Below are 24,970 nucleotides of genomic sequence, written 5' to 3'. Positions count from 1 at the left end.
TCAAACGTTGCGAAGCGATATTTACCAGCTTACAAAAAGAAACGTTTGGTGTTTGCTGCTCTGGCTATATACTTAAGGACGAAAGTAGAACGGGTCTGCAAGCGCATGTTACACGGCACATGACAAAGTTTTCAAAGTTCAAACAATATTTAATTCGTGGTAAATATGTTCGGCAGACAGTTCATTGTGACCTAGCTTAGTAGAAGGGGCTCAAAGGATTGTACTGTGGCCATACGTTGTAACTATCTCGTATGGCAGGACTCCGGGGAGAGAGTGGTCTTCTAGGAGACAACGGGTAGGAAAAAGGCTCGAAATCGAACTCGCTGGCTTCATCCCCCATTTCATCCGTGTCTGAGTCAGGTTCAGTGGGTCCGCGCTCCGTTGTTTTACTCTGAAGCCTCATCCAAGGGTCGTCCCGGTAGGTTGCGAGTCGAACAGTTTTTTTTAACTCGTCTTCAGCTAGAACGCTTGTCACGCGTTTTGGTCTGTTCGTGATGATAGCGTCCACACCCCTCCTGCAAAGAAACGTGCGAAAACAAATATTACACAGATAGTTAAAGTACATCTGACCTGATTAAGTTTTCCCAGTACAGTTGTTGATAACTTCCAGTTGTATTTTGATCTATTGACCCAACTGACACGCTCAAAATTGCTGCCAAGCAATAACAGCTAAAAGACAAAGCCTGCTCATTTGTGTCGCAGACGTCATCACTAGTTAGCTTTGGAAATAACGCCATTCTGCATTAAACGCGTACGCACTCTCAGTGCTGTACAAAACGGCGTTCCATGGAACGGCGTTTCTGGAACGCGTTCCTGTCAGGAGGAACGAAGGAAGGCCGCCGTTCCATTTTGCATCGGTGGAACTGAAACGGGAACACGTCACAATTTTACTGGAAGGGAAAAAGGAACGGCGTTCATTTTTTTCCTCCAGTACGGTCATTTTTATTTCATTTTCAAGAGGGAAATTTTAAAACTATAAAAACAATATTTTCACGAAGACCAGGATCTCGTTAATGTTTTGGTTACCTATCTTAGGGTTTATTTTGTGTAGTCCTCGCTTGGTAACAGTCCGGGGGGGGGGGGGGGGGGGGGGGGGAGGGAGGGGGGGGGGGAGGGGGGGGGGGGAAGGGTGCAGGAGAGCTAGTGGACACAGATTCCTTTTTCAGTGCCCGAGACTGCGGTACAGGAACCAAACTTTTCGTCGAAGGAAAATACATAGAAATACGGACGTTTCAAACTAAGTTACTTTATTTGCTTCCACGAATCCTCATACACCATTAAAATCTCCAGGCCGACTACAGCCCTCAGTGAACTTACAGAAAGAGACCTACAGTTACGACAAAAGAACAGGGTGACATAAATTTAACGCACCCTTGTATTAAAAAAATTGGTCACGTAAAGGGATGCTGAACCAAACGTTTCAGTGTCTATAATAAGTGGCGCACTATCTTTCTATGAGTCAGTAACCGCTGAGGTGCACGAGCACAAGCAACAAAATTGACTTTATCATATCCCCCTTTCACGATTAAGCGCGAATGGGGGTTATTATAACGTCAATTTTGTTTCGCGTGCTCGTGCACACCGGCGGCTGCTGACTCATGAAAAGATAATGCGCCACTTATTATAGACACTAAAAGGTTTGGTTCTGCATTCCTTCAAAAGATACGCAGAAATTAAAGGGCAACTCCACTCCATTTTTACGATTTTTGGGTTATGATCTGTTTAGTCGAAGCCGGCGGCCCTGAATCACGAGATATAGTTTGTTTTTCGGTAGTGTATATAGTTTTGTAGATATCGCGAATCCAAGTATCGTTCCGGCGGCACGGCGAAACCGAAACTACCGGTTGAAGCAGCTTGGCAACACTGATACTAGTGGCGCGTCGTCGGGATGACCTAGTTCTCGTCCCGCGCTTCTGAGCCGACGCGCCAACAAGGTCGGCTCAATCGCACGTGGAGTTTCAAAACAGAAGGTTAGATGCACATTTTCTTTTTTTACCGGTTCACTTTGTTAATATGCACCAAATGTAGTAAGTTTTAGTGTGTATTTATAAATTTGCCGGTCGAAAAGCGAATCCGACTGCTATAAATATGGCGCGTTCGGTGCCGGCGCAGCGTGACTGTATTTGTTTTTTGCTCGCGGACCGAGAGAAAACGAAATAATGGGAGATATATAAACATATCTATCCACAAGTGGTCTAAGTTGCTAAGCTAAGGTGCCTTTATGTGCACGCTAGTTAGATCAGCCGCGACCTGCTGCGTCCGGCCGATCGTGCTGGAGCAGCCGGCGGACGGTACGCGAACAGCGACGGCACCGCATCGTTTTTCAAAGACGCCTGTTTCGTGGAGAAACCCGCAACAGTCAGCAGCCGCAGATCCCGTGTGTACGTGTCTGACGTAAAGAGCTGGGAGCAGAGCTTCGCGTTGGAGCTCGGAGTCAACGGTCTTCCGAAGTCTATCCGGCGAACGGCACCGACCCGCACCTTGTGCCTCTTCCGGTCTCTTGGGAACTAGTGGAACCGCAGCTCCGGGTTGCGCACCGGGCTGTTGGTGCAACCCAGAGCACTACAAATCCTGCTCGATATTGCCCAACGCGAGTCCGGCGAGTCTCTCCGGCTCCACGACGCGCGCGTGAGCGAGCGGCACCGCTTTGCTCTCTTCCGAGCTGTCGCGGAAGCAATGCTGGAGTTAAAGGAACTGCCTGGAGGCTAATAAAAATAAGGAAACACAAAATAATGTGGTAAACACCTCGTGCCGTCAGCAGAATCGCAGAATGCCACGGGAAACGAAGCGCTCGAGGCGTCCGTACGAGAGCGTAGGACTAGAACTACGTCATTGCCCAGTGTTGCTTCACTAGCTCACCCGGTGCCAGCGGTGCTCACCCGCTTTCGGGCCGATAACCGAGCCGGGAGAACATTTTTAATATTGGTTTTAATCGGTAACGCGGCGTCGGTTTGACGTGATATTTTGGGTATGACCGTATTTTGACCTCCTAAAGCGATATCAGTCATTTTGATAGGGTCGACTTTTTGAGTGGAATTGCCCTTTAACCTTTATTCCTACACCTCCCTCCCCCGCCTCCACCACCACCAATATCAGACTGAACAAGGAATCCAACCTTCACGAAGGACCTGTAGTTTTCAAGATTGACCTTCCAAAAGCCCTATCCTCTTTTTCACTTGCTCGTTTTGCTGACAGCAACATCGAGAAGCAACAGTTGTTAAGGTGTCCAGGTTGTTCTAAAACGCTCCTGTAATGTGGCGCAAGAGTACATGTGGCTTGTCTGAATCACCCACCACAACCATGAGTACGGTTAAAAGCTGCGATTTTATAGGTGAATTTATCACCAAATGAAACCCTGCTTACGATTGTTCTCTTCTGCTGGTGCCTTTTCATCACGGCATTCAATTTCGTGCTTTGCCATTTGATAGGATAGATAAAAAACAAAAGAAAACTTTGCTGGATCTGACTATATCTGGTAATCAGCAAAATACAAAAGTAACGTATATGTAACGATACGGTTCATTTTTTTAGCTGTAACGGGAACGAGTTCCTCTTTCACACATGGAACTTCTAGCGGGAACACATTCCGAAATTCAGAAAGAACGAGAAACGAGCTTTCGTTCCTTTTGTTTTAAAGGAACGTGTGCAACACTGCACACATTTCGCCCGGCTGTACCTGTAAGCAAAATGTGTGTACGGAACGCCTAAGGATGAATATAACGGATCAATTTTTAGACGACAGTTACTGCTATCGCTGGCCGGAGACACTAGAATGTGTAATTAACCAGAGAGTATGCGGTTTTAGAGAGTGCACGTTCTAGTTCTATTTCATTTGCGACTGCACATATTTGTTCGCAAGGCCTGAAGGACCAGAACAAGACCTCACAATTTTTCTCATTTAATTGTCCGCCTTATTTGACTCCATTGTGTTTCAACCGCTCTTAGGTGCACCCAAATGTTAAGGTATCATCTAGAGAGAATTGGTTAACTTGGAACGGCACAGATCGATTAGATCTTCGCGAACCTACACGGAGCGCAAGTTCGTCTGCTTCCTGCAGAGGGGTTGCGATGATGTCAGAGCGCTGAGCTCTTATTAGCTAAATTAAAACAAGAATAGTGGTTGGACCTCAAGGAAGCTATCATTGATGTTTACCCACTATCCTTTCCGTCAAAGCTAATGAGGGCTTGGCGTCGTTCTGACGTCGCCGCAACTCCTGCGCAAGAAGCAGACGAGTTGCCCGCCTCGCAATTTCAAATTCCTAGAGCTATACGCCTCGCAAGTGGGCTCATTTTCGTCTTCTGCGCATGAGAAAGGAAGTAGCGGTGACGTCAGAACGCCGAGCCCTGATTGGCTGATGGCGACCCCCTATCTCAGCGTCGTCTGCTCCTTTGCAACGTCGTCTGCTCGCAACGTCGTCTGCGTCTCTCTTACCTTTCCTGCGACTTTCGGAAGAGCAGGTCTTTATGAGCGAGCTCGACTTCGGTACGTTGTTTTTTTCTAACAACTAGCAGACGCGCATCAAGGAGAGAAGTCAAATGACTCACTGGCGAGGTGTCCCGAAGCGTCGAAGTTTGTTTGCTAAGAACCGAGAGGGTGAGCGTGTTAGTGTCCGCAAGTCCTCTCCCAAACACTTTTTCCCTCCTTTCGTGTGCGGCGAGACCCCTCATTCTTTAACGGCGTCGGCGGGTTGGCGCAGTTAACGTCGTCTGCTTTACGTCTGCTAGTCAAAGCGATGGCTGCTTTACCTTTCCCGCGTCTGCGGCAGATTCAACGCCTTTTCACCGGCGAGAGTCACCGTTGCCTCGGGAAACAAGGAGATAACAAGAGGAAGAAATTGACCTCTTAATCTAAAACTGAGGTCAGCGATCAAAGTATAATACGGGAAGGGTTCACAAGGGTCGCGCGGGCATATTCCATTCAGCACACCAGCCGGTCGTGGGCAGACGGTCGCCGAGTCGCGGAGTGCCTGCTAGGCCTAACTGCCGTGCTCGCTTGGTCGCGTTCGGTGGAATCGTGGCTGTTGGAGCTTTTCCCGGGTGTTTGTGGATCCAGCGTTCTTGTTCGTCGTGGTCTGTTTCAAGTACTTTTTAATTTTTTCTTGCTGCTTGAAGTCGGGACGCGTGGGAAGCGCACGCAGAAAAATAAACGTCCGTTGGTCGTCACGACCGCGACACTGTCGGCCATGCTCATTTGATCGTAAGAAGTGCGTAAGACAGCTTCGAAGCTGTCGTAGGATTTCGTCGTAACCTGCGCAAAACTTACGAAAATTTCGTTTCGTGAATATGGATTTGTTCTTAAGTTATGCCTTACGCACATTTTTGGCGTAAGATCGTCGCCTGCACTTCCGAAAGTCGCAGGAAAGGTAAGACAGACGCAGACGACGTTGCGAGCAGACGACGTTGCAAAGGAGCAGACGACGCTCAGATAGGGGGTCGCGATCAGCCAATCAGGGCTCGGCGTTTAAACGTCACCGCTACCCCCTGCGCAAGAAGCAGACGAACTTGCCCTCCGCATAGGAACTTGGTACGGAACAAAATGTCCCTAAGTCGGTGCCCGCTGAAGCACGACCGCGTGAAAGACAAGGCCTGTGCGTGACGCCATTGTTAGTGGATCTCCGACACGCCCCAAGCGGTAAACACGCTGAGGCTCTTAAGAGTCGCCGCAAGGGGGCAAACGCGACCGTCTCCTTGGCGTCGCCGCCTGCTAGCGTCGCGCTCGTTGGGAGACGCTACGAGACGCGTTGGCGGTGATGCACACGCAACCTTTGGATCGCGGTGGTGACATTTTGGTGGTGACGTTTTGGTGGTGGCGTTTTGGGGGGAGGGCGGGGGGAGGGTTGTAGGCTTTGTCTTTTGGTTTGTATTGGCTGAAGAAGACACGTACACATCGCGACGCTGTTAGCGCGAACACGACATCGGCGCATTTTCGCATTTTACTTTTAAGTAGTATTAGCGAGTAAGAAATGTTATCGCTTACAATACAGGACAAAATGAACTCTTTCCGTACCAATAATAACTTGGATGACACCCCTTGGTTTCAAAAAGAAAAACTGGAAAAACCGGCGATCGCTTGTTCGCACTTACAGTGTCGCGCTCTGTACCACCATGTTCCGCACGGTAAGAATCTCATAGCACGGCGGCTGCGCATTCCAGAACATCTCTCATTGTTGTACTCTGCCACCTGTACACGCATGTGCTTCTCTTTGTGACTATTCGAAAATTCGTCGCGTTTGCGCCTAACCAGCTTGCAGTAATAATGATGCGAATAACGAGTCCGTGAAGTTGCTTATGGTCCAAAGTTCGTCCTGGTCACGATATGTGAATCTTTGAACACTCAGTACTGGTATAAATCACTATATTTTTTTATTTCATGTCGTGTTTTTTTGGGAAATAAAGTACAGTAAGTATTCTAGTGTAGTTTCTGTATTAGCGGTACGCGCGTTAGTGTAAATTGTTGAGGTGTGACTCGAGATTTACAGACATTTTATAGGCTCTAGCTCATGCGCCACTTGGTACCAAAATTTAAAAAAAAAAGTTAGAGGTAGAAGTTATAACGTAGAGTTAACAGCGCGTACGAAGCAGGGAATGCGATGAACGAACATCCAAGACGGTGCGACGAAAGGCTGTCGCCACTGATACTAGAAAAATCTATTGTAATCAGTCTGCACAATAAAATATGTCTGTACTTAAATTGTTATTTGCGAATAACGTATACTACGTAAAACTGTCCTACTAGAGTAAAGACCACCCTCCCCCCCCCCCCCCCCCCCCATAATTTGAAGCCGGGGTATAACGCAGCGATACTTCGAATGTACAGGGTGTCACAAAAACAAAGAAAAAAAAGTGCACTTTTTTTCTTCAAAAGTAAACTAGGCATCACTGAACGCCCATTCTCCGCCGAAAGATAGGGCTACAGGCTACAACCAGATGCCATATTTTCAGCCCGATTCGATACCTTATTCAAAAGTTATGTGATTTTGTGAAAAGTTCATTGGGAAAATGACGGCCGACAGAGTTTTAGTATGCGTGGGACTCTATGAACCCAGAAACCGAAAATGGGCAAAAATGGGCTTCATTTTCCCACTGAATTTTTCAGAAAATCGCTTATAACTTTCGATTAAGTTATCGGATCGGGCTGAAACTTTGGCATCTGGTTGAGACCTCTAGCGATACCTTTGGGCAAAGAATGAGCGTTCGGCGATGCCTAGTTTATTTTTGCGGTGAAAACAAAAATGCTGAACATTTTTTTTGTGTCACCCTGTAGTTTGCGCCGTTTGATATTTTTTTTTGTCTTCGTTTGCTGTTTAAATTAGACACATGCAGTGCACTGCATTGTTGTGCTTTAAACACCTGCAATGCAATTTATTTAATTCAAACATTGCCTAGCAAAAAGAGAGAGGTTATATAGATAATAAACTAATAAACTTGACGGAGGTCTTTTCTAAGTTGATATTGATTCTAGCCACAGAAACGTAGAACGAGGGAGAAAGGTAAATATACATTAAAACAAAATCACGTCTCCTCACCGGATCGTCTTCCTTATGGTCGCCACCTTGTCTACGGTCCAGTAGTAGACCTTGTCGACGTAGCTCTCTCTCTTGTTGGTATCTCTGTAGGAAATCGTTTTCTTCAGTCGGAGTGGACATCGCAGGCTGGTCAGACAGTTTGTGATACCGTCGCCTTGCCAGCGGTGTCCATTGACACCAAGTCTTTCGTACATTTTAGCGATGTTCTCAAGCTTGTCGTTCAGACCCACATCGAATCCTGCGGAGAGGTTTTGTCGGGCGTCGGTAACACCCAAATGGAGAAAGCTGTATTGAATATTATCGAGGAAAAAGCGAAGAGCACATTGAGGCGCGGGCATCCTATTTCCCTGGAACTATTACGAAGGTTTTGAAGTATTTGCGAGAGCCGAATTCCGTCCTATGCTGTGGGAAACGGTCGCTAATAAAATTGTCAAAATCATGTTTAAGGCTGGTTCACACAATTGAGACTGCTTTCCAACTGTGTGCCTTCAGACCGACCAACGAAATCATTTTCCGCGCCCTCCTCTTTTCACCCTCTCCCAAAAATCACGTGACCGCAGGGGCTTCTTTTGTGTCGGCTTTTTCTGTAGGGATAATCCTCGAAAACCGCGAAATGAGCGGCTAGCTGCGAGCGCCACAACGACCTTGGGACGTCCAGGTGTCTTCCCTCGTTGACGCGGGCACGCTCAATCCGCGAGATTGAGGAAGCCAGCGCGACCGAACGCTTTTTTCCATGAGCTGCAGGTCCGAGGCCGCTCGGTCGGTGGAGATCGAGGGGTCGTGGCATGCTGGGTTCGTTCCAGCAGCCGCTTTCTGGCATCGCGCGGCTGCTGGAACCATTCCCGTCTCTGCACAAGGATTGGCTTGCGCAATAAAGGGTTCAGGTTGTTGATAATACATTTATTTTTGAAACTTATAAATCAACTGGCTTTCCCTAATCTCTTCATTACTGTTTGAAACACATCTCCTCTCATAGAAAAGAGTCAAAGTACAGGCTAGCTGGTGGAAGTCAACCATTTCGTTGTTTACCCTGAGACTGGGTTTTTTTTTAGAAGAGCAAATGTCTGTGGTGTGTATTAGAGGGTATTGTCTGTTTTCTATAATTTTGGAGGTGACCGGTTTTGAGTGGGATGTTGTTGTGGGCTGTTGTCCTGTTTATTGTGAGGACACAAAAGAGTTGCTTGAAGTCTTTGTGAGGCATATCTGCTGCTAGAACCTTTTCACTTGGAAACGTTGGGAGTGTCCGCTTCTTTTGTGATAGAGTGGAACCTGTAAAGTCACGGTGCAGAGGACAAGTCGTATGTGATTGGTTGATGACGACGAGAACGAACTATATAAGAGGAGGTTGTTGAAATAAACTTGTAGCTGAGTTTGAGACCTGTCTGTTTTTTCTGTTACTTCTGCTTTTCTAAAAAAAAAACCAGTCTCAGGGTAAACGACGAAATGGTTTCCTCTCATAGGTTGTTCATCCCATTTTGGACTCTTTTGCGTATTTAGTCGTCCTTACCTCTGCTTGATGACTGTGTTATAACTTCATAAAGTCCTTTAAATATTGGCGCGGGCTTGCGCGATCAACGAACGCTGTCCCGAATTTATCCAAAATTGGAAAGATTGGCGTCATGAGGGATTTAAGAAGCAAACCGAAATTCTTGCTTCTAATGAAGACGGCACAATCGTAAGATAGGTCTTTGCTTCACTTGCCTCCACAACGCCCAGTCGTTTACACTATCGCAACTTCTCAGTAACATAGCTGTATACCACATTTTACTCATGGTTACTATAGATGTGGCCCCACAGGCTTTCCCGTTATCAGCGAGTCGACTTTTTAACGACCGGCGACTCTCCTGAGTGAGAATAAATATTAACACCTTCCCACAACATCCACAGCTTCCCCCCCCCCCCCTTCCCTTTCCCGAGTTGGGGAGATATCAGGCCACTCCAGGAAGCAGCCTGCAGACTGCGCTTTTCGGCAACTCATTCTCAACACATTCGAACGTGGAAGTAAACACATCGCATGAACGACGCCCAGTTTATTTGCAACCTAAATAATGTGGCTCTACTGTTGGGACCCAATCAATTTCATCATCAATCATTATTTGTTACGATTTCATGGTGAAAGTGTGTTCGTCGTGATGCCACAAACGTGATCGATTCGCTGAAATACTCTCTCCTGTGACGCTCTAGTGCGTAAGGTCAAAGCACCCGAGGCAGTGCGTAATACTTTACAACTGTCGTTGAAGATGAAATATATGTGGGATTCCGTAAAATTGTTTACACCACAAAAGCATACCTAAAAGCAGCAAAATATCGCAATGGCAAAAAAAAAAAAAAAAAATCAGCTTGCGAAAACCGTTGCTTTTCTCTCTCTCTCTCTCTTTTCTTTTTTTTTTTTTCGCGTCACTACAAAGAATGGCGGCCGAGCAACGAACTTCTATCAAAACCTCGCTTCTTGGAAAAATGACAGCAGGCTATATGGTAGTGTGTCTGCCACGGAGTTTGTAGAAATAATAGGAGACATTGAACCCAGCCTTCTGCACAAATCATGTACAGGATATTTCTATATTACTTCCACGCCATTAAAAGGCAAGACACTGGGAGAATTCGTGTGCACTAACATGCTGCTTTTAAAATAATTACCATATTTATAGTGCATGTCAATTTAGGTGTAAATTGTTTAATCACTGTGCACAAACATTCGCGGCCTGAAAAATGACATGGAAGCGTGGCGGAAAGCAGCTTGCTGAAAATAGAATTCTCTATTGCATTGCACTGGTATGAAGCATAATTACGTATTTTTGTCTTATTTCCGTGCCAAGATAAAAAAATCGTTTAGAAACCAAACCCTGTGCGTTTTGAGGAGCGCCGAAAGGACATAAAAAACCGGGACAACCAGAGCTTGTCCTGGTCATAGAGTTATTATAATGTACGCTAGAGGTTCAGCTGGCGCTAGTGTCTATGCGACTTCCGTGACGCAAATTGAAGCAGACAGCAACCAGTCTACTTTTCCAGTCTTCCTGTGTATTCCTATGGGAAAGCGCGCGTGCATTTTGTCTCTTCGCCGGAAAATAATACGGAACACTTTGGTTATTTGGGTCGTACCGAATAGTATGTACCTTGATTAACACTGTAAAAGTGTAATTGCTTTAGTTAGCGCATTTTTCTTCATCAGTGACCGATGTTTAACTTCGCTACATTTCAGTCCCAAACGTGTGTTCCGCAGCAGGTGAGTAGAAACAAGCGACGATTCGAAGCAAAATTACAATTGAAAGGAATGTAGAGTGTGTTCAAGGCTCGCCAGCAATCCGGTGACGCTTATATATTGATAATATGCCAGTCCTGTCACTATATAAAAATTACCCCGTCGTGCATGAGCGGATAAAAACATTCAAAACGTAGAGAATAAAGTCCGTGGGCTATAAAAGTTGTCTCTTTCTATTGTTTTCTGTGCCGGGCAGCTTTTATCGGGCGCTTGTTCTCAAAGATTTCGAGCGTGCGAGTGATATTTTGAACGTAGAACAAGCAGCTTCGCTCAGAGCAGAAAGAATAAAACGGTACTTACTTATTTAAAATAGGAATAGATTACGTAGCCTTCAATTAATTTTGATCGTATATGCACGTGTAGTTACTGATCCGGTGTTACTGCGTAGTTCTTGCAGTCTTTCTTAATTTCCAGATGTTCTTCGTTCGTTTGGCACGTATATCCCCCACGCTGAAAAGCGCCGACGTCGTGTTCGCGCTAACAGTGTCCGACAGTGCACATAAATACACGTACGAAGCTGTTTTAGCACCGTTTTTAATGCGATGAATTTGAAAGAAAAACACCGTAACTGACCAATTATTTCGTCGGCCTGACTGAGAAATGTTCCAAGCTACCTAGTACGTATGAATTATTCGGGATATTTGCTCTTATGATCGAGCGCAGAGAGAAAATGCACTCACTTTTTCCCATAGAAATGCATTACCGGAAGTCAATTTTCGACTGGTTGCTGTCTGCTTCAATTTGCGTCAGCACACTAGCGCCACTTGAACCTCTAGCGTACATTATAATAACTCTATGGTCCTGGTTCCTTGTTTGTTCGGAGCCTTTCAAAAGGTGATGAAAAATTATGAACCGAGTTACCCGACTTACCACATTAGAGCAGTTCATTTCCATTGCGACAGGCTGTCTTCAAGCGTCTTGCATAGTTCAGCTTGTTCTGGTCCGTTTTTATTTTCGGTCCCTTTCAATATATGAGCTCTAAGCCACTGGACCAAACTACCACATTCATAATCTGCGGAAGCGGAGAAGTGGAAATGCAACAAAATGAATGATTCGCCCACGTTATTTGAGGCCTATAGAAAAGCGGACCGGATAGAAGGGGCCGAAATCTCTTTTTTTAAGAAACAGACAATCTTCTCTTCAATTTTGTCTAACAATTTGATGTGAAGGGGTACTTGGCTATGACATTATTCGTTTAGGAATCAAGCGAAACTTTGTATCGGATCACTATACGTCTACGTTCACTCCCATTCCATGCTTATCGTATTTTTGACTATGTACACGGGGTGGTTTTCAGGGTAGGTTTTTAATCTGATTCCCCGCCGGAGCGCGAGCCAGAACGCACTACGGCCGCGGGCCGTCGCGCTCTTCTCCTTCTTCGTATCAATATGCAATCAGAGACGCGGGCGGAGCCGTCAATTCTGCTGTTGCCGGGAACCAGTAAGTCTGACCCTTGAAATGCGGGCGTGACGCAAAACCCAGAGGCGTCTCGTTCGCCCACTTACGTTCTTCCCAGGCGGCGGAGATTGTCGTTTAGAGGGGATTATCTTCTGAACGGATCCAAGTTACTCGAGCAAGCTCACATTCTGCTCGCAAAGCCCAGCCACTAAGCAAAGGTAACGGACGGCGGTTCGAGAGGCGTGCAACCCTTGCCCGCTTGGCCCTCCCAACCACTTCTCCGCTTCCGTAAATTTTGAATGTTGTAGGTTGGTCCAGTGGCTTAGAGCTCTCTTTTTGAAAGGAACCGAAAATAAAAACGGACCAGTACCAGCTGAACTATGCAAGACGCTCTAAGAGAGCCTGTCGTAATGAAAATGAACTGCTCTAATGTGGTAAGTCGGGTCAATCGGTTCATAATCAACAACCTGAACCCTTTATTGCGCAAGCCAATCCTTGTGCCGGCACGGAAATGGTTCCAGCAGCCGCGCGATGCCAGAGAGCGGCTGCTGGAACGAACCCAGCATACCAAGACCCCTCGATCTCCACCGACCGAGCGGCCTCGGACCTGCAGCTCATGGGAAAAAGCGTTCGGTCGCGCTGGCTTCCTCAATCTCGCGGATTGAGCGTGCCCGCGTCAACGAGGGAAGACACCTGGACGTCTCAAGGTCGTTGTGGCTCTCGCAGCTAGGCGCTCATTTCGCGGTTTTCGAGGATTATCCCTACAGAAAACGCCGACACAGAAGAAGCCTCTGCCGTCACGTGATTTCTGGGAGAGGGTGAAAAGAGGAGGGCGCGAGGGGCATTTTCCTACCTTGCGGAAAATGATTTCGTTGGTCGGTCTTTAATAACACACTGGCTCCTTCTACCTTATAGCGGTGGAACACTCGCAGTTACCGTATATATATTTTGTTTGTGTGTGCATCATTATTTGTTTTCTTAAAAAAATATTTTGACATTTTTATTAGCGATAATATCACCTGGGTAGTACGCACATTTGATCTCGCAAAATACCGCGAAATGCTCACTCTAGTGAAGCGCAGTTCTAGGGTCGCCTCAAAGATGGCGCCAGCGTGCCAGTTTGTTTTCTCATCGTAGAAGATCGAAAGAATTCGGTCCTAGGCAAGCACAATAGTGTGTGAACGGGCCTTAAGCCCGTGGTGAAGGAATGATGAGTAAAAATAGATCGGGGTCACGTGGTCTCTGGGCCGCGTTCGCAATGCGATCTGCGATGAAGTGACGGACGCGTTGATCGTCTCCGTCTTTCCTCCAGCTTCCCTTCTCGCCACGCAACAACGCAGCGCATGCGCAGTTACGACCAATTGGGCGCGGGAGGCGTCCGCTATTAAATTGCGAACGCTCCCCATGGTTTGAGATGAACCCTCTCTACAATCTAGGCTCTCTACAGCGTACGCTCGCCGTAAGCGGTTACAAGCGGCCCCCATAATCAACACGACCTAGCGTAACGAAGTCCTTAGAACGCCCCACTCTTCTTTGCATGGAACGTCATCCAAGTCGGATGGCGCCAACTCAGCTACTGAACACGAGCCCGATGCCTAGCGTCCTTCGACGCGCTGATTGGAAGACGAGGCTTAGCCGAACCCTGACGCAGCACTCGTATCCAATCGGTGTCTTCGCCCCATCTCACTGTGATGACGTCAACATGCGCAGGCTCCGATGGTTCCAGGTGGCGTTATTGGCACAACGTCGGGCATCAGTCAAACGCAATTTGTGTCAACCAGTCGTAAGCGTACTCTAACGTGCGCAAGGCTCGTATTAAGCGACGCTATGTATGGACCAATATTATAGGTCTTAATTTCACCACCCCTTGAGTTTGAGTAATGCGCCGTATTTGCATTGAAACAGCTGAGGTCACATTCCACCACACTCGTTGTCACCTCAAGGCAAGACAAAAAAAAGAAAAAAGAAAAAAAGCTTTGCGCATTATTTATGCGCTGCGCGATGTAGTACTTATAAGGCTTGGTTGTCGAACGAAGAGGCGATATGCTTGTTGCGTTCGAAACGTGTACGTTTCGATAAAATAACACAGAGCTAATCTAAAAACCACCTGCTGATATCTTAACTCAACGCATGAAGAAGAAAATTAGTAACGTTCCGCGAGGAGCCGGACTACTTTTTACTACCGTTCTTGAGGGGAATACGAGTATAGCCGCGTTAAAGCGTGATGGGAACAAGATTGGAGGAAGTCGTAGTGCTGATTCTATTTTTATCTATTGAAGTTAATAGAAAGCGCAGACTCACCCAAATGATTGAACAGAGACAGGCTGGGGTCGAAACCTATTATTGTGTCAATGACTCCAGTGAGTACGGCCATGTCGGATGCACGGCCGATGGACAGCAACACGTTCATCATGTCGTAGAACGGTACTGGAAAAGCGAGAAAGAAGACGCGCATCCAGGTCAGCATCTGCTTCGACAGGAAAAAAAGAAGCGACATGCGCTGCGACAAACGGGTACACACGGGGTGCCATATTGTTGGTCATTGTTCGCAGCAGGGCTTGTACAGAACGACGGTCAGTGGCATCTTAAGAAACGTTGGGCGGGATATTTCCGAACATCTCATTGTCGTTCTACGGCCAGTGGGATTGCCGCATGAGCCGATAAGAACGTTGAACAACAAATAATGAGGCAAAAGAAAACAAACGTGAATGTTACAAATCTGTCCTCCATTTCTTTAGCTACCAAAGGTAAAGCTCCCACTTACCCTCTGCCAAGAACAACGATCTTCATTGGGTTGAACGCACGTTGAACGTCTATAGTCGTGCATTTCTCCCGATCAAGATTTTTGTTCTCGATAGAAGATAACTGAAGCCTATAGTCAGTTACAAGTTAAGAAGGTAGCGGCAAATGCCCCTCAAAGGGAATCAGATATCCCTCCGCTACCTCCGTATCCAATAGGGTCCCATCGTTTCCGTGACGTCGCGGCCAACGCGCGAAGAGGGTCTTGCCTTTTGTACATATTCGCTTTATCTTTCGACTTTGACTTAGCATTGTGGAAGCCACGACAGGGAGATTAGAGTTTTCCCCCTCGGACGGAAACAAATACGACTTTCGGGGATTAGCTTCCCCCCCGATGGATACAAAGGCTGCTTTCAGGGGCTCGGTTCCCTCTCCGATGAATACAAAGGTCGCCTGCGTAAAAAGTGGGATTGGAGACAGGTTGGAATCCATTGAAGCGGAACAAGGAGCGTTTCCAGTGAACTCTTCTTTCAACTGCGGAGAGACTTGAAACGGGCGCATCACGCTTGTGGGAGGAGCTTCTCCTACCTTCTTGACTTGTAACCGACTATAGTTCTGAGCTCGAGCTGTGAAGGACGGCGCACTATGCAGTCCCGTCAATACCCTTTAATGCGTATATTTAAAGATATCGGAATTTCCGGACACTTTGGCAGGGGAGGAAGTGGCCGAGTGGGCTAACGCGTCTCAGCTCGGAGCGTGGAGCGAAAGCTTGCGCTGGGAACCTCCTGGGTTCGATCCCCGCCGCCCCCGCCCGTTTCGATCTGGATGAGTTTCGTACCGGCACGCGTTCGTGTGATCACTACTGCGTGATGCACGTTAAAAATCCCAGGTTAGCGGTTGTACCGCACTGGCTAAATTTCTCATCTACAGCTAAGAGACCGATTACCCGTTGAGGCGCATCTCCATCAAGGCTGTATAAACATAAAGAGCAAGCCAATTTTTTCCGGACACTTTGGCCTGGTAGAAGCAGAAACGCGACAGTTCTTATGGCGTTCTGCTAAATTACAAGTATGACGCGTGTTCCAGATGAGCCTGCCCTCCCATCTGTGACGTCCTTGTTATTTCACGATTTATTTATAAAATATATAACTAACTATTTTTCTACCAGTCGAGCTCGGTTTGATACCATTCGCGTGTAGTTTCTTTGGCGTGAATGTACCAACTTGTTCGACCACATACACTTCCATCCTCCGAAGAGCGCACCATCCAAGAGGTCCAATATATTTCTTTAGACACTAGGTAAAGTAGCATATGTATTTGAGGCACTTCATTCTTCACCAACGTTGAACCACAACAGACGGCAGATTCACACATATTCCCTACGCCAGACCAGTCACGCCATTTTGCTACACCAATACCAACTTGCGACTTGGTCAATTCCTGAGTACAATTTTCTACGATGACGCAGGCTATTTCACAAATGACCCACCGAACGACGAAACTGGGTCCCACAGGTATGGGTGATAGTGGACAGTTGATTTTCGCCATTACAACTCTCACCAATTATTTAAAAAAAAATTCCTTTGCTCAATCCCGATTTATGTTTATTCTTGTGCCCGCCGAAATCTTAAACGTGATCTTCTGCGTTTATGATCAGGAACAACTTGAGAAACGCAGGGCGGTGCTTAATATGTTAATTCACGGTTCTAGCTTCGTGATTGATCCTTGGCCGTTCTTATCGGCAAACGCGGCAACCTGATTGGCTGCGATGCGAAAATGAGATGCATGAGACTTGCCACGCCCTGCGCTTCTCAAGTTGTCGTCAGGGGCTACACTCTAAAAAAAAGCCTGTGCGTCTACTTTCCCGCACACCACTCGGAGAGCCAATCACCGCAACTTACGGAGGCAGCTCAGCGAATAACGATGCCGAAACAATTGTCAGGGCAAAAAACGCAGTCTGAGTTGTGACATTAAGCAATCCAAGCGTGACGTTTTGCATTGCTTAATGTCACAACCCAGACTGTGTTTTTTGCCCTAACAATTGTTTCGGCATCGTCATTCGCCGAGCTCCCTTCGTAAGTTGCCGTGATTGGCTCTCCGAGTGTTGTGCGGAAAAGCGGAAGGACGGGCTTTTTTTAAAGTGTATAGTGGCGTTATTGGCACCATAGTTGTACGCTGCGCACTTTTTTGAGTTGCTCGAACTTACGCGCTTTTATTTGGCACGGATCAAATCTTTACGTACAAGCGTGTTGATAACTGAACAAAAGCCAAGAAAGAGATGAGATTCGAAACTACATCTGCGGCCTCACTGTCTCTGAACGCGACCACTAATGCAGAGAATCACCTGGATTTAAGTTAGATATCGCTGAGAAAACGCGCACAACAATCGACTCCATGGTAATGCAATATTAAAAGAAAATAGGAACGTTTAGATAAATGAGGAACAGCATAAAACACTGACTTGTGATGTAAGACCTAATACACAGTTGCCGTCATAGTTCCGAAAACAAATTTAACGAATTTATCCTCAAAATACGTTGCTCACAACGCCGCAATGGCTCTGGAGGAAAAAAAAAAAAAAAAGAAATACAAAGTAGCATAACGTAGCCTCATTCTAAACCTCGAAAAAGTAACAATTCTAGGTTAGGAACCTAATTCCATTTGAATTCAGTCTTCCTCGTCATTTCAAGCCGGAGCCATACAGGACACGAGGCAACAGTAGTACGCTGCAAAGGATTGAGGTTCTTTAGAACATTCGCGAAGTAGTAACATATTTTTTAATTTAAAAAGTGTATCGACACTATTAAAATAAAGACAGAAAAAAAGCGCAAGGACTATAGTCAGTTACATGTTAAGAATGAAGTTCCCAGCTCTTTCCACTTTAGTAGAGCGAAGGCTGGATAGGAGGTCGCCTCCTCTCCATCACTCTGCCAAAGGGGACAGAGGTTCGAGGAGCTTCCACTTTACTCTTAACCTGTCACCGACTAGAGTAGAACTAGAAGACGAGACGAGCGCCAAGTGTAGGTAACGTAATAAGCCTGGCAAACTGGTTGAGGTTAAACATTTCTAAAACCCAAGACGGAGGCAACCAAGAGAGGAAAAACACCAGACGTCTCAACAAGGACTTGGACGGCGGGGCGGGAGACGAGGGCAATAGAGGACGAGGGGAGAAAGAGAGAGGAGGATTCTTTCTCCCTCCCCATGGGAAGGGAGAAAGGGGTGAGCACTAGGAAGGCCGCAGCCTTCCTAGTGCTCGCCCCATTGCCCTTTTGCCTGGCTTCGCCTTCGCCTGTACTGCACGAAACTGGTGACACGGCGTACAGTTCGCCGGTTACAGTAACCGCACAAAAACGACTAAGGCCGTGACAATTCACTTTTGACACTGTTTGATTCTCTCCGTTGAATCACGGCGTCGAATGCAATGGGACTTGGTATGACATGGAGTAGAACAATTGATGTTACGAGTTTGTTGTCATTTGCGTGGTGTGTATACCATACTAGCCCATCAGTTCATTTAGATTATCAACGCTAGTATACACTTTGAAAAATCTCGTAAGCCTACTTTCCCAAAAGTACTCGAGAGTGCCGCAGTCTAAAGAGGATGCTCTGCGAACTTGTCTGCCTTTCGCTGTGACAAACTGTCTGCGCCGCGCTGTGACATTATTTTATTTTATTTTTATTTATTCTTATTTTCAGTGACCCACCACCAGCTTAACGCCTCCTTAGTGGTACACTTATCAATGAGTCAATGAGTAGTTAAATGACGTTTCAAGGGCTCACGTTATGCTCGGTGTCATAGCGGCCAGCCTTGTACGCGTTACAAGAAAACTTTAATCAATTACAATTAAACTTACTCTTGGTTACAAAACATGCAATTGAATTGCTTTATTGGTTTAGAACAAGAAGTAATTGACTGTTACTTGAAAAGTAACCCTTACTTTTTTAATCACTTGAGATTTTCCGAATCACAAATTCTTTTGCTGGTTTGAAAACTGTCTGTTGGTACTTAGTCCAAATTTGAATGAGGAATTACCCAACTATAAAGAACTTAAATCTTCTTATTTCTCAAATTTTGGTTAACCATCTTTCTTCCTTTGACTTGGTTCGAGGAGTCCCTGGTATTAAGCTTGTAGAAATAAGGGTCGCCATTAGAATGGGGAGAAATTAAATACTGATGGTTACAAGTAAATTGTGTAAATATAAAATGACTGATATTTCTCTTTTAATTACTTTCTAATCAGTGTAATCAAATTATTACAAAATTACTTCAATATGAAATCGATTACAAAAAATTTGATTACTTGTAACGTCTCGATATATTTAGCCTCTAGCCTCGTGGTCATTCGAAAAGCTTCCTCCATAGATTGAAGCGATTGGCTTTCCTAAGCGCTTTGCAAAAAAAGGGGATGCACTGAACATGATGAAAAATAGCGCACAAGCCTCAAGGAGACAATGACACGAGAGGAAGGAACACAGAACACAGACAGGCTCGCGTTATGCGTTCCATCCTCTTTTGTACTGGTCTCTTTGCGCGCGATGTTTCATCGTGTTCAACGTTGACCAACTCGCCCAGCTCACCACTTTATATGCACCGAATTTGTGTTTTGTTTTGCTGTGTGGGACTATTGGTATTTAGCCACACAAACCTCCGTCCCAGAGATGTAGAACAAGCTTGGTGGCGATGTCGACTCCAGCGCCGTATTTACTCCCCGGAGGTAGTTTAGATACTTTGAGGTCCAGAAAGACGAGCAGAAGTTTTTCGCTATATTGGCTGTGTCCTGAAAAAATATATTAGGAGCAAAAGGAATCAGTATACAAAATATTAAACAAGGAGAGATTCTTTGGATGTATTTTGCGGTTATTCCTATTGGGATGGCAGGCACTTTAACAATGTTTCAGGTTTTAAGACACAAAAACTAATGCAGGAATTAATTTTTATATGCATTATTTATAGGCTACTTTATTACACAAAATAACGTTATTACTTTAGGGCAACAATATGACTATACATTTTTTACAGGCAGTATACAGTTTTTTTAAAGAATTAAAGTAAAAGTTTAAACATAAAATACCCATCACACACACACAAAAAAGAAAAGGTTAATGACGTTTTGGTCAACGACAAGGGAACTACACATATAACGAGGTGAGTTTTCTGGTACATTAAAGTGGTAAACAATGTTCTAATTATTAGTTTTTTTAGTGAGTCTAAATGTTTTCAATTAAAAATTTGATGAGCACACTGTTGAAAACGTCGACAAACATTACTTCTCTAAATAATTTGGGACATCTATAGCCTTGCACCATGTCCCGATCTAACGAAAACCCCCATTAAAATTCACGTTTCAAGTTTCAGTTTTTTCTTAGTTGCATCTTAAAACCAACAACCAGTAGTGAGCGAAAGCGATGAAAGCGCATTTTAATCGTTGCATTTTTTTTTTCTTCAAGTGTGCCGTCAAAAAAGCAGCGCGTTAAAATTTGGCGGATTATGGCGCGCAGAGGACGAACTTAGAAAACAAAAATGTAAACAGTTATATAGTTCTTAATAAATAGGAATAAAGGCGTCACCGTTGAATAACTTGTTGGCATAACCCTTTAGGTTCATCATAAAAACGAAGTGTAGGTGATATACCTAATGAACCACCTGGAAGCCTTACAGTGGTAGCCCGCATTTTGCTAGCTTACATTGCTCCTTTAGGGCATCCCGAAGAAACTAAGTTTCTTGGCGAAACGTCGACAGCCAGTAGGACACGAATATGCGATTCCTTTTCAAATTATTCCTACCAGCTTCGCCAAATTTTGTATTTTTTTACACATTTTCATGATAATAATGAATTTTTAGAGAACTATCACCTGATTTATATCACATTGGTACCTTAGTTCTCTAAACCTCTCTCTTTTACAGTTTCTGGCCTTGGGCGTTGATCTTTCTAGTGACCTGTCTGGGACTAACCGCAACAACGATATTACCAGTTCTGCATCCCGAACATTGGGATATTTACGACGCCACCTTTACATTGCCTCCCTTCACCTACGCAAGTTAGCATAAAAACACACGATTAGCCCTTACTTGAATTTGCTTCTACCGTATGGAATCCCTACCAGAAATACTTTAATAATCAAATTGAAAGCCTCCAAAATCGTGCTGCACGGTGTATAACATCATCTTACTCCCGGCATACAAGTGCCTATTTCTTTAAAAACACAATCCCCCTACAGGTACTCGAGATGCGTCGCATCGCTGCCCTCCCATGCATTATTCACAAATCACGCTTTACAAACCGCAGAGTTATCGCCCAACTCCTTGAGCCCCCTAACCGAACATCACACCATCTAACTAACAGTCAGAGTTATAAGAGTATTTTTGGACATCTGCTTTCAATAACTTCGTTGCCACGCGCAGTTATGAACTTGAATCAATCAATCAATCAATCAATATATCATTTGGAGTTTTATTATGCTTCCCAAACAGATTTAAGGGCCTTTTTTAGGGTTACACTTCACATTATAAAACGGCACTGAACTAAACAAACGACACGGCAATCCTAACCACTATACTATTCTTGAACTTTTTAAAAGGTATAAAAAAGCCCACGTGAGGGTTAAAATAATTGTTGTACATGAGCATCATCCGTGTCGGCGGTGGACTGGACTCTAGATAAGAGGGGTAAAAAAAGGAATAGACGTATAGTCTCCCTGACAACATAACCTCACTTTGTGACCATGCTACATTTCGAGCTGTTATCCTAGATTACTTGAGTGCCTTATAGCTTTGATTTCTCGCGATGGGTCTTGCCTAAATAGTCTTTTACATTTCTGTACAAAAGACGACTTGTGTTGCTAGCAGCGCTCTTCCTAAAAGAGTGTTAAAATGTAGAAATTGCGTTGTTTTTCTGCTAAAATTGTCCACGGCTGAGAAAACGTGAGATCCTTCGTTTTATGCATCTGCTTTTAAAAGTGCTTATAGTCTACTTTCACTAAATCCCTCCACCTTTATTATGTAATGTCCAGAAACGGACCTGCGAGGTGTTTTGAATATATAAATAAATAAATAACCATTTTGTACTTCTACCAGCATTTATTCACCTGACCACTTCAGCGCGATGAACGTTAAAGATCTGCAGGTTAGAAGCCCAGAGGCCCTGGCTTTATTTTCCTTCTACAATATTAGATGATCGGCCACTTCTCGAGGCAGTCTATCATCCGAATTAATAAATGTTCCTAAAAAAAGGTTCATGTGACTTGTGCAACACGGATCAATTTAATTTATACTGCTTTGGAAGACTGCCTGCTCGCTGCTTCACGGTTTACTGGTGTACTGGTTTACTGTGGTCGAAGATATCAACCGACGCCGTTGGTCGCAGCTAAGACCGTCGGTCACGGTGTGAAAAAAGAGTGGAAAGCGATAGGCGAAACACATCAACTCCCGCTCGTTTCCAAGTCATGCAAGCGTAACCAGTAGCGTATGTGGCTCGCAACCGAAGGGTCGTGCGTTCAAATCCCACCTGAAATTCTTAGATATTTCTCTTTAAGGCGAATTAATTGTTTTATAAGGTGAAATTATTTCAGACATAAGGTTACCCATAATTCGCATTACCCCCCCATGTCATGTCTTAATCACTTTCATTCCGCGCGTGAGGTCACATTTCACGTGAGCGTTGTGGGTTTGAAATTCCCGCGCGAGGTCATGTGGCTTTGCCGTCATGACCCTATCGACCAATCACGATTTTCCCGTTTGAAGTCCACCGACGCCAATGCCGGCTTTCCTGCGACACGAACCGCTTAAGTATATCGCGTTAAAATTGGCTCTGGACGGAAAATCTTACTGAACCCGGTGACGTTCCGGATGTACTGAAAGTAATCCACGATATTTGCGCTCTGCTTGCATCTTCGCAGGCAGTCGCACGGAAGTCCATGGAAGGTCCTGAGTGCGGTGCCGCTTTTGCTGAATTCCACGTCGCTCTCGATGGCGTTGGCACCGAGCTCCAGGAACTGGCTCACTTGAGGGATGGAGTTCACCATGTGACCGATGACGTAAAACGGCCTCCCGTCGTCTTGGCACTTCACCTGAATGGCGGGAAATGGGCACGCCGACGTCAGAACTAAAACAGTACGACACAGTGGTACCGCCAGCATGTTCCCTCTTCGCCACTCCAGAGGAGGCGACGCCTCCCATCAGGGCAGACGTGAAGGAGGGAAGCGGTGAGGTACCTCCCATCCAAGTGTGCAGCTAAAGTTGGCGTGACCTGGCGGCCAATATGTGAAGCGCAAAAAAAGGGAGATCCAATGCACGCCGTTGGAGATGCAAGTAGTCAGCTAAAACTTGAAAACTACGTGAAAGGACCCCCCCCCCCCCCCCCTTCCCCCCCCTTTCCCGAATTTAAGAAAAAAACATTGCACCGCTAAGTTCGAACCCGCTTGTATCGAGAGCTTCTTCGTAGTTTGTTTACTGTGACAGAGCATGGATATTCCGAAAATTCTTAAAACTGAGTGCATTGGCAAGCTGTTATGCCAGAAGTAGTGTGCTTATCTTTTTTCCTATGTTGGGATGTTTCAACTTATATATTACAGTCATTAACAGCTTAAGAGTCCGAAACGTCCTCACGCCTTTCCATGTCAGCAGAGCAAACACTGGTAAGGAAGTCACCTCCTCTCCGGCATTTGCTCTGTTGAAGTGAAAAGGTGTGGGAAATTTTTTCCTAAACTCTTCCCCAGTCACCAACTATAGTTTTCGAAAAGATTAGTAAACTCACTTATTTATCTTAAAAATATTGCATTACTCACGCAAAACGATTCAAAACTTTTCTAATAAACCAGGTTTTGATTGTGAAATTAGAGTAAAAACGAAGGCGAGCTGGTGCACATCCATAATGAGAAAGCTTGAGACAAGGAACAGAGGGGACAAGGACTACAGCGTCTCAGAGCCAGCACAGAAATTATTTAATTAAGAACAAGTTTCTTCCTCGTTCTCCAGAAAACACATCCCCACATCATCTGCAGTTCTTCATCGTGGAAGTCTTGAGCAGTCACCCACAAATTTAAAGGCAGTTGTCATTATATATACGGTTGTGATGTTATATATTCAAAATCCAGCTCTACTCGTCGATCTAACTGATTATTTTTTATTTGTTTAATCTCGAATGGATACTTTTACAATGGAAATATACTAATATTGGTTTTTACACACCAATAAAGGGTGTTAGAAAGTTGCAAAGAACCTAGCTTTTACAGAATGGGGAGAATTTCTTTTATGCCCAGTCTCCGCGTATAGTTTTATTTCTTGTAGAGGCTTCTGGGTTTTTAAGACGAGAAATATAAACCAACCAAAATAGCGAGTTACTATCCCCAAAGCAAAAGAGCCCACCAAGTGATACACGTATGACGTAAGCAGGAAATTTGTAAATAAAGATGTGTTGTTGGCTGCGGAGCCAACAACCCCTGCAAAAGTAGCAGACGAACTTGTCTGCTTGACAAGTTCGTCTGCTTCTTTTTCAGGGGTTGCGGTGACGTCAGTACGCCGAGCCCCTATTGGCTCCGATCGCAAGGGTAATGGGTAGGCCTTCAAGGCAGCTAGCGTTGAGGTCTACCCACTATCCTTCCAGTCGGGGCCAATCAGAACTCGGTGTTCTGGCGTCACTGCAACCCCTGGGCGAGAAGCAGACGAACTTGCGCTTTGCATTGTACTGCTTGGGACTCGCAAAGCCCGGCTTTCCTCAGGTTGTCGGTTATTACCGCGCTGAATTTGCGCAGTCTGTTGTTCGTAAATTCTTAATAGAATAATACTGCGGTGTATCTCGTACTCCTGCAGAGTATTCCAGACATAAGAGTATTAACGAAAGTAACGTGATTACAAGATTTCGACCTCGAACACGCGCCTTACAATATGATTGGCACTTACCGTAATCGCGAGTGCCGTGACCAGGGCAAGGGTACGAATCATGCTGCCTCTTGTGCTCACGCAGTGACGATGAGCTCCTGCAAGTACATGTGCATTGTGGTCTTTATAATTTATACTTGCATCTTGTGATCAGAGCTGCTACATTTTGCC

At 45.3% G+C, this 24,970-nt stretch overlaps 1 protein-coding gene across 1 annotated transcript; it reads right to left on the bottom strand.

Moving 5' to 3' along the window:
- Positions 1-196: 196 nt before the first annotated feature.
- Positions 197-24,862, bottom strand: LOC120844317 (dermonecrotic toxin SPH-like). Its single transcript, XM_040216029.3, has 6 exons — positions 24,821-24,862; positions 22,749-22,989; positions 19,569-19,700; positions 14,485-14,610; positions 7,527-7,764; positions 197-515 (listed from the first exon to the last, which is right to left on the bottom strand). Exons 1-6 carry the CDS (start codon positions 24,860-24,862, stop codon positions 197-199), a joined length of 1,098 nt encoding a protein of 365 aa, XP_040071963.1.
- Positions 24,863-24,970: the final 108 nt, after the last annotated feature.

This window comes from Ixodes scapularis, unplaced genomic scaffold (genome assembly GCF_016920785.2).
Source record: "Ixodes scapularis isolate PalLabHiFi unplaced genomic scaffold, ASM1692078v2 PGA_scaffold2__306_contigs__length_199485367, whole genome shotgun sequence".
In the NCBI taxonomy this organism is placed as follows: domain Eukaryota; kingdom Metazoa; phylum Arthropoda; class Arachnida; order Ixodida; family Ixodidae; genus Ixodes; species Ixodes scapularis.
This window is presented reverse-complemented; position numbering and strand designations above follow the sequence as displayed.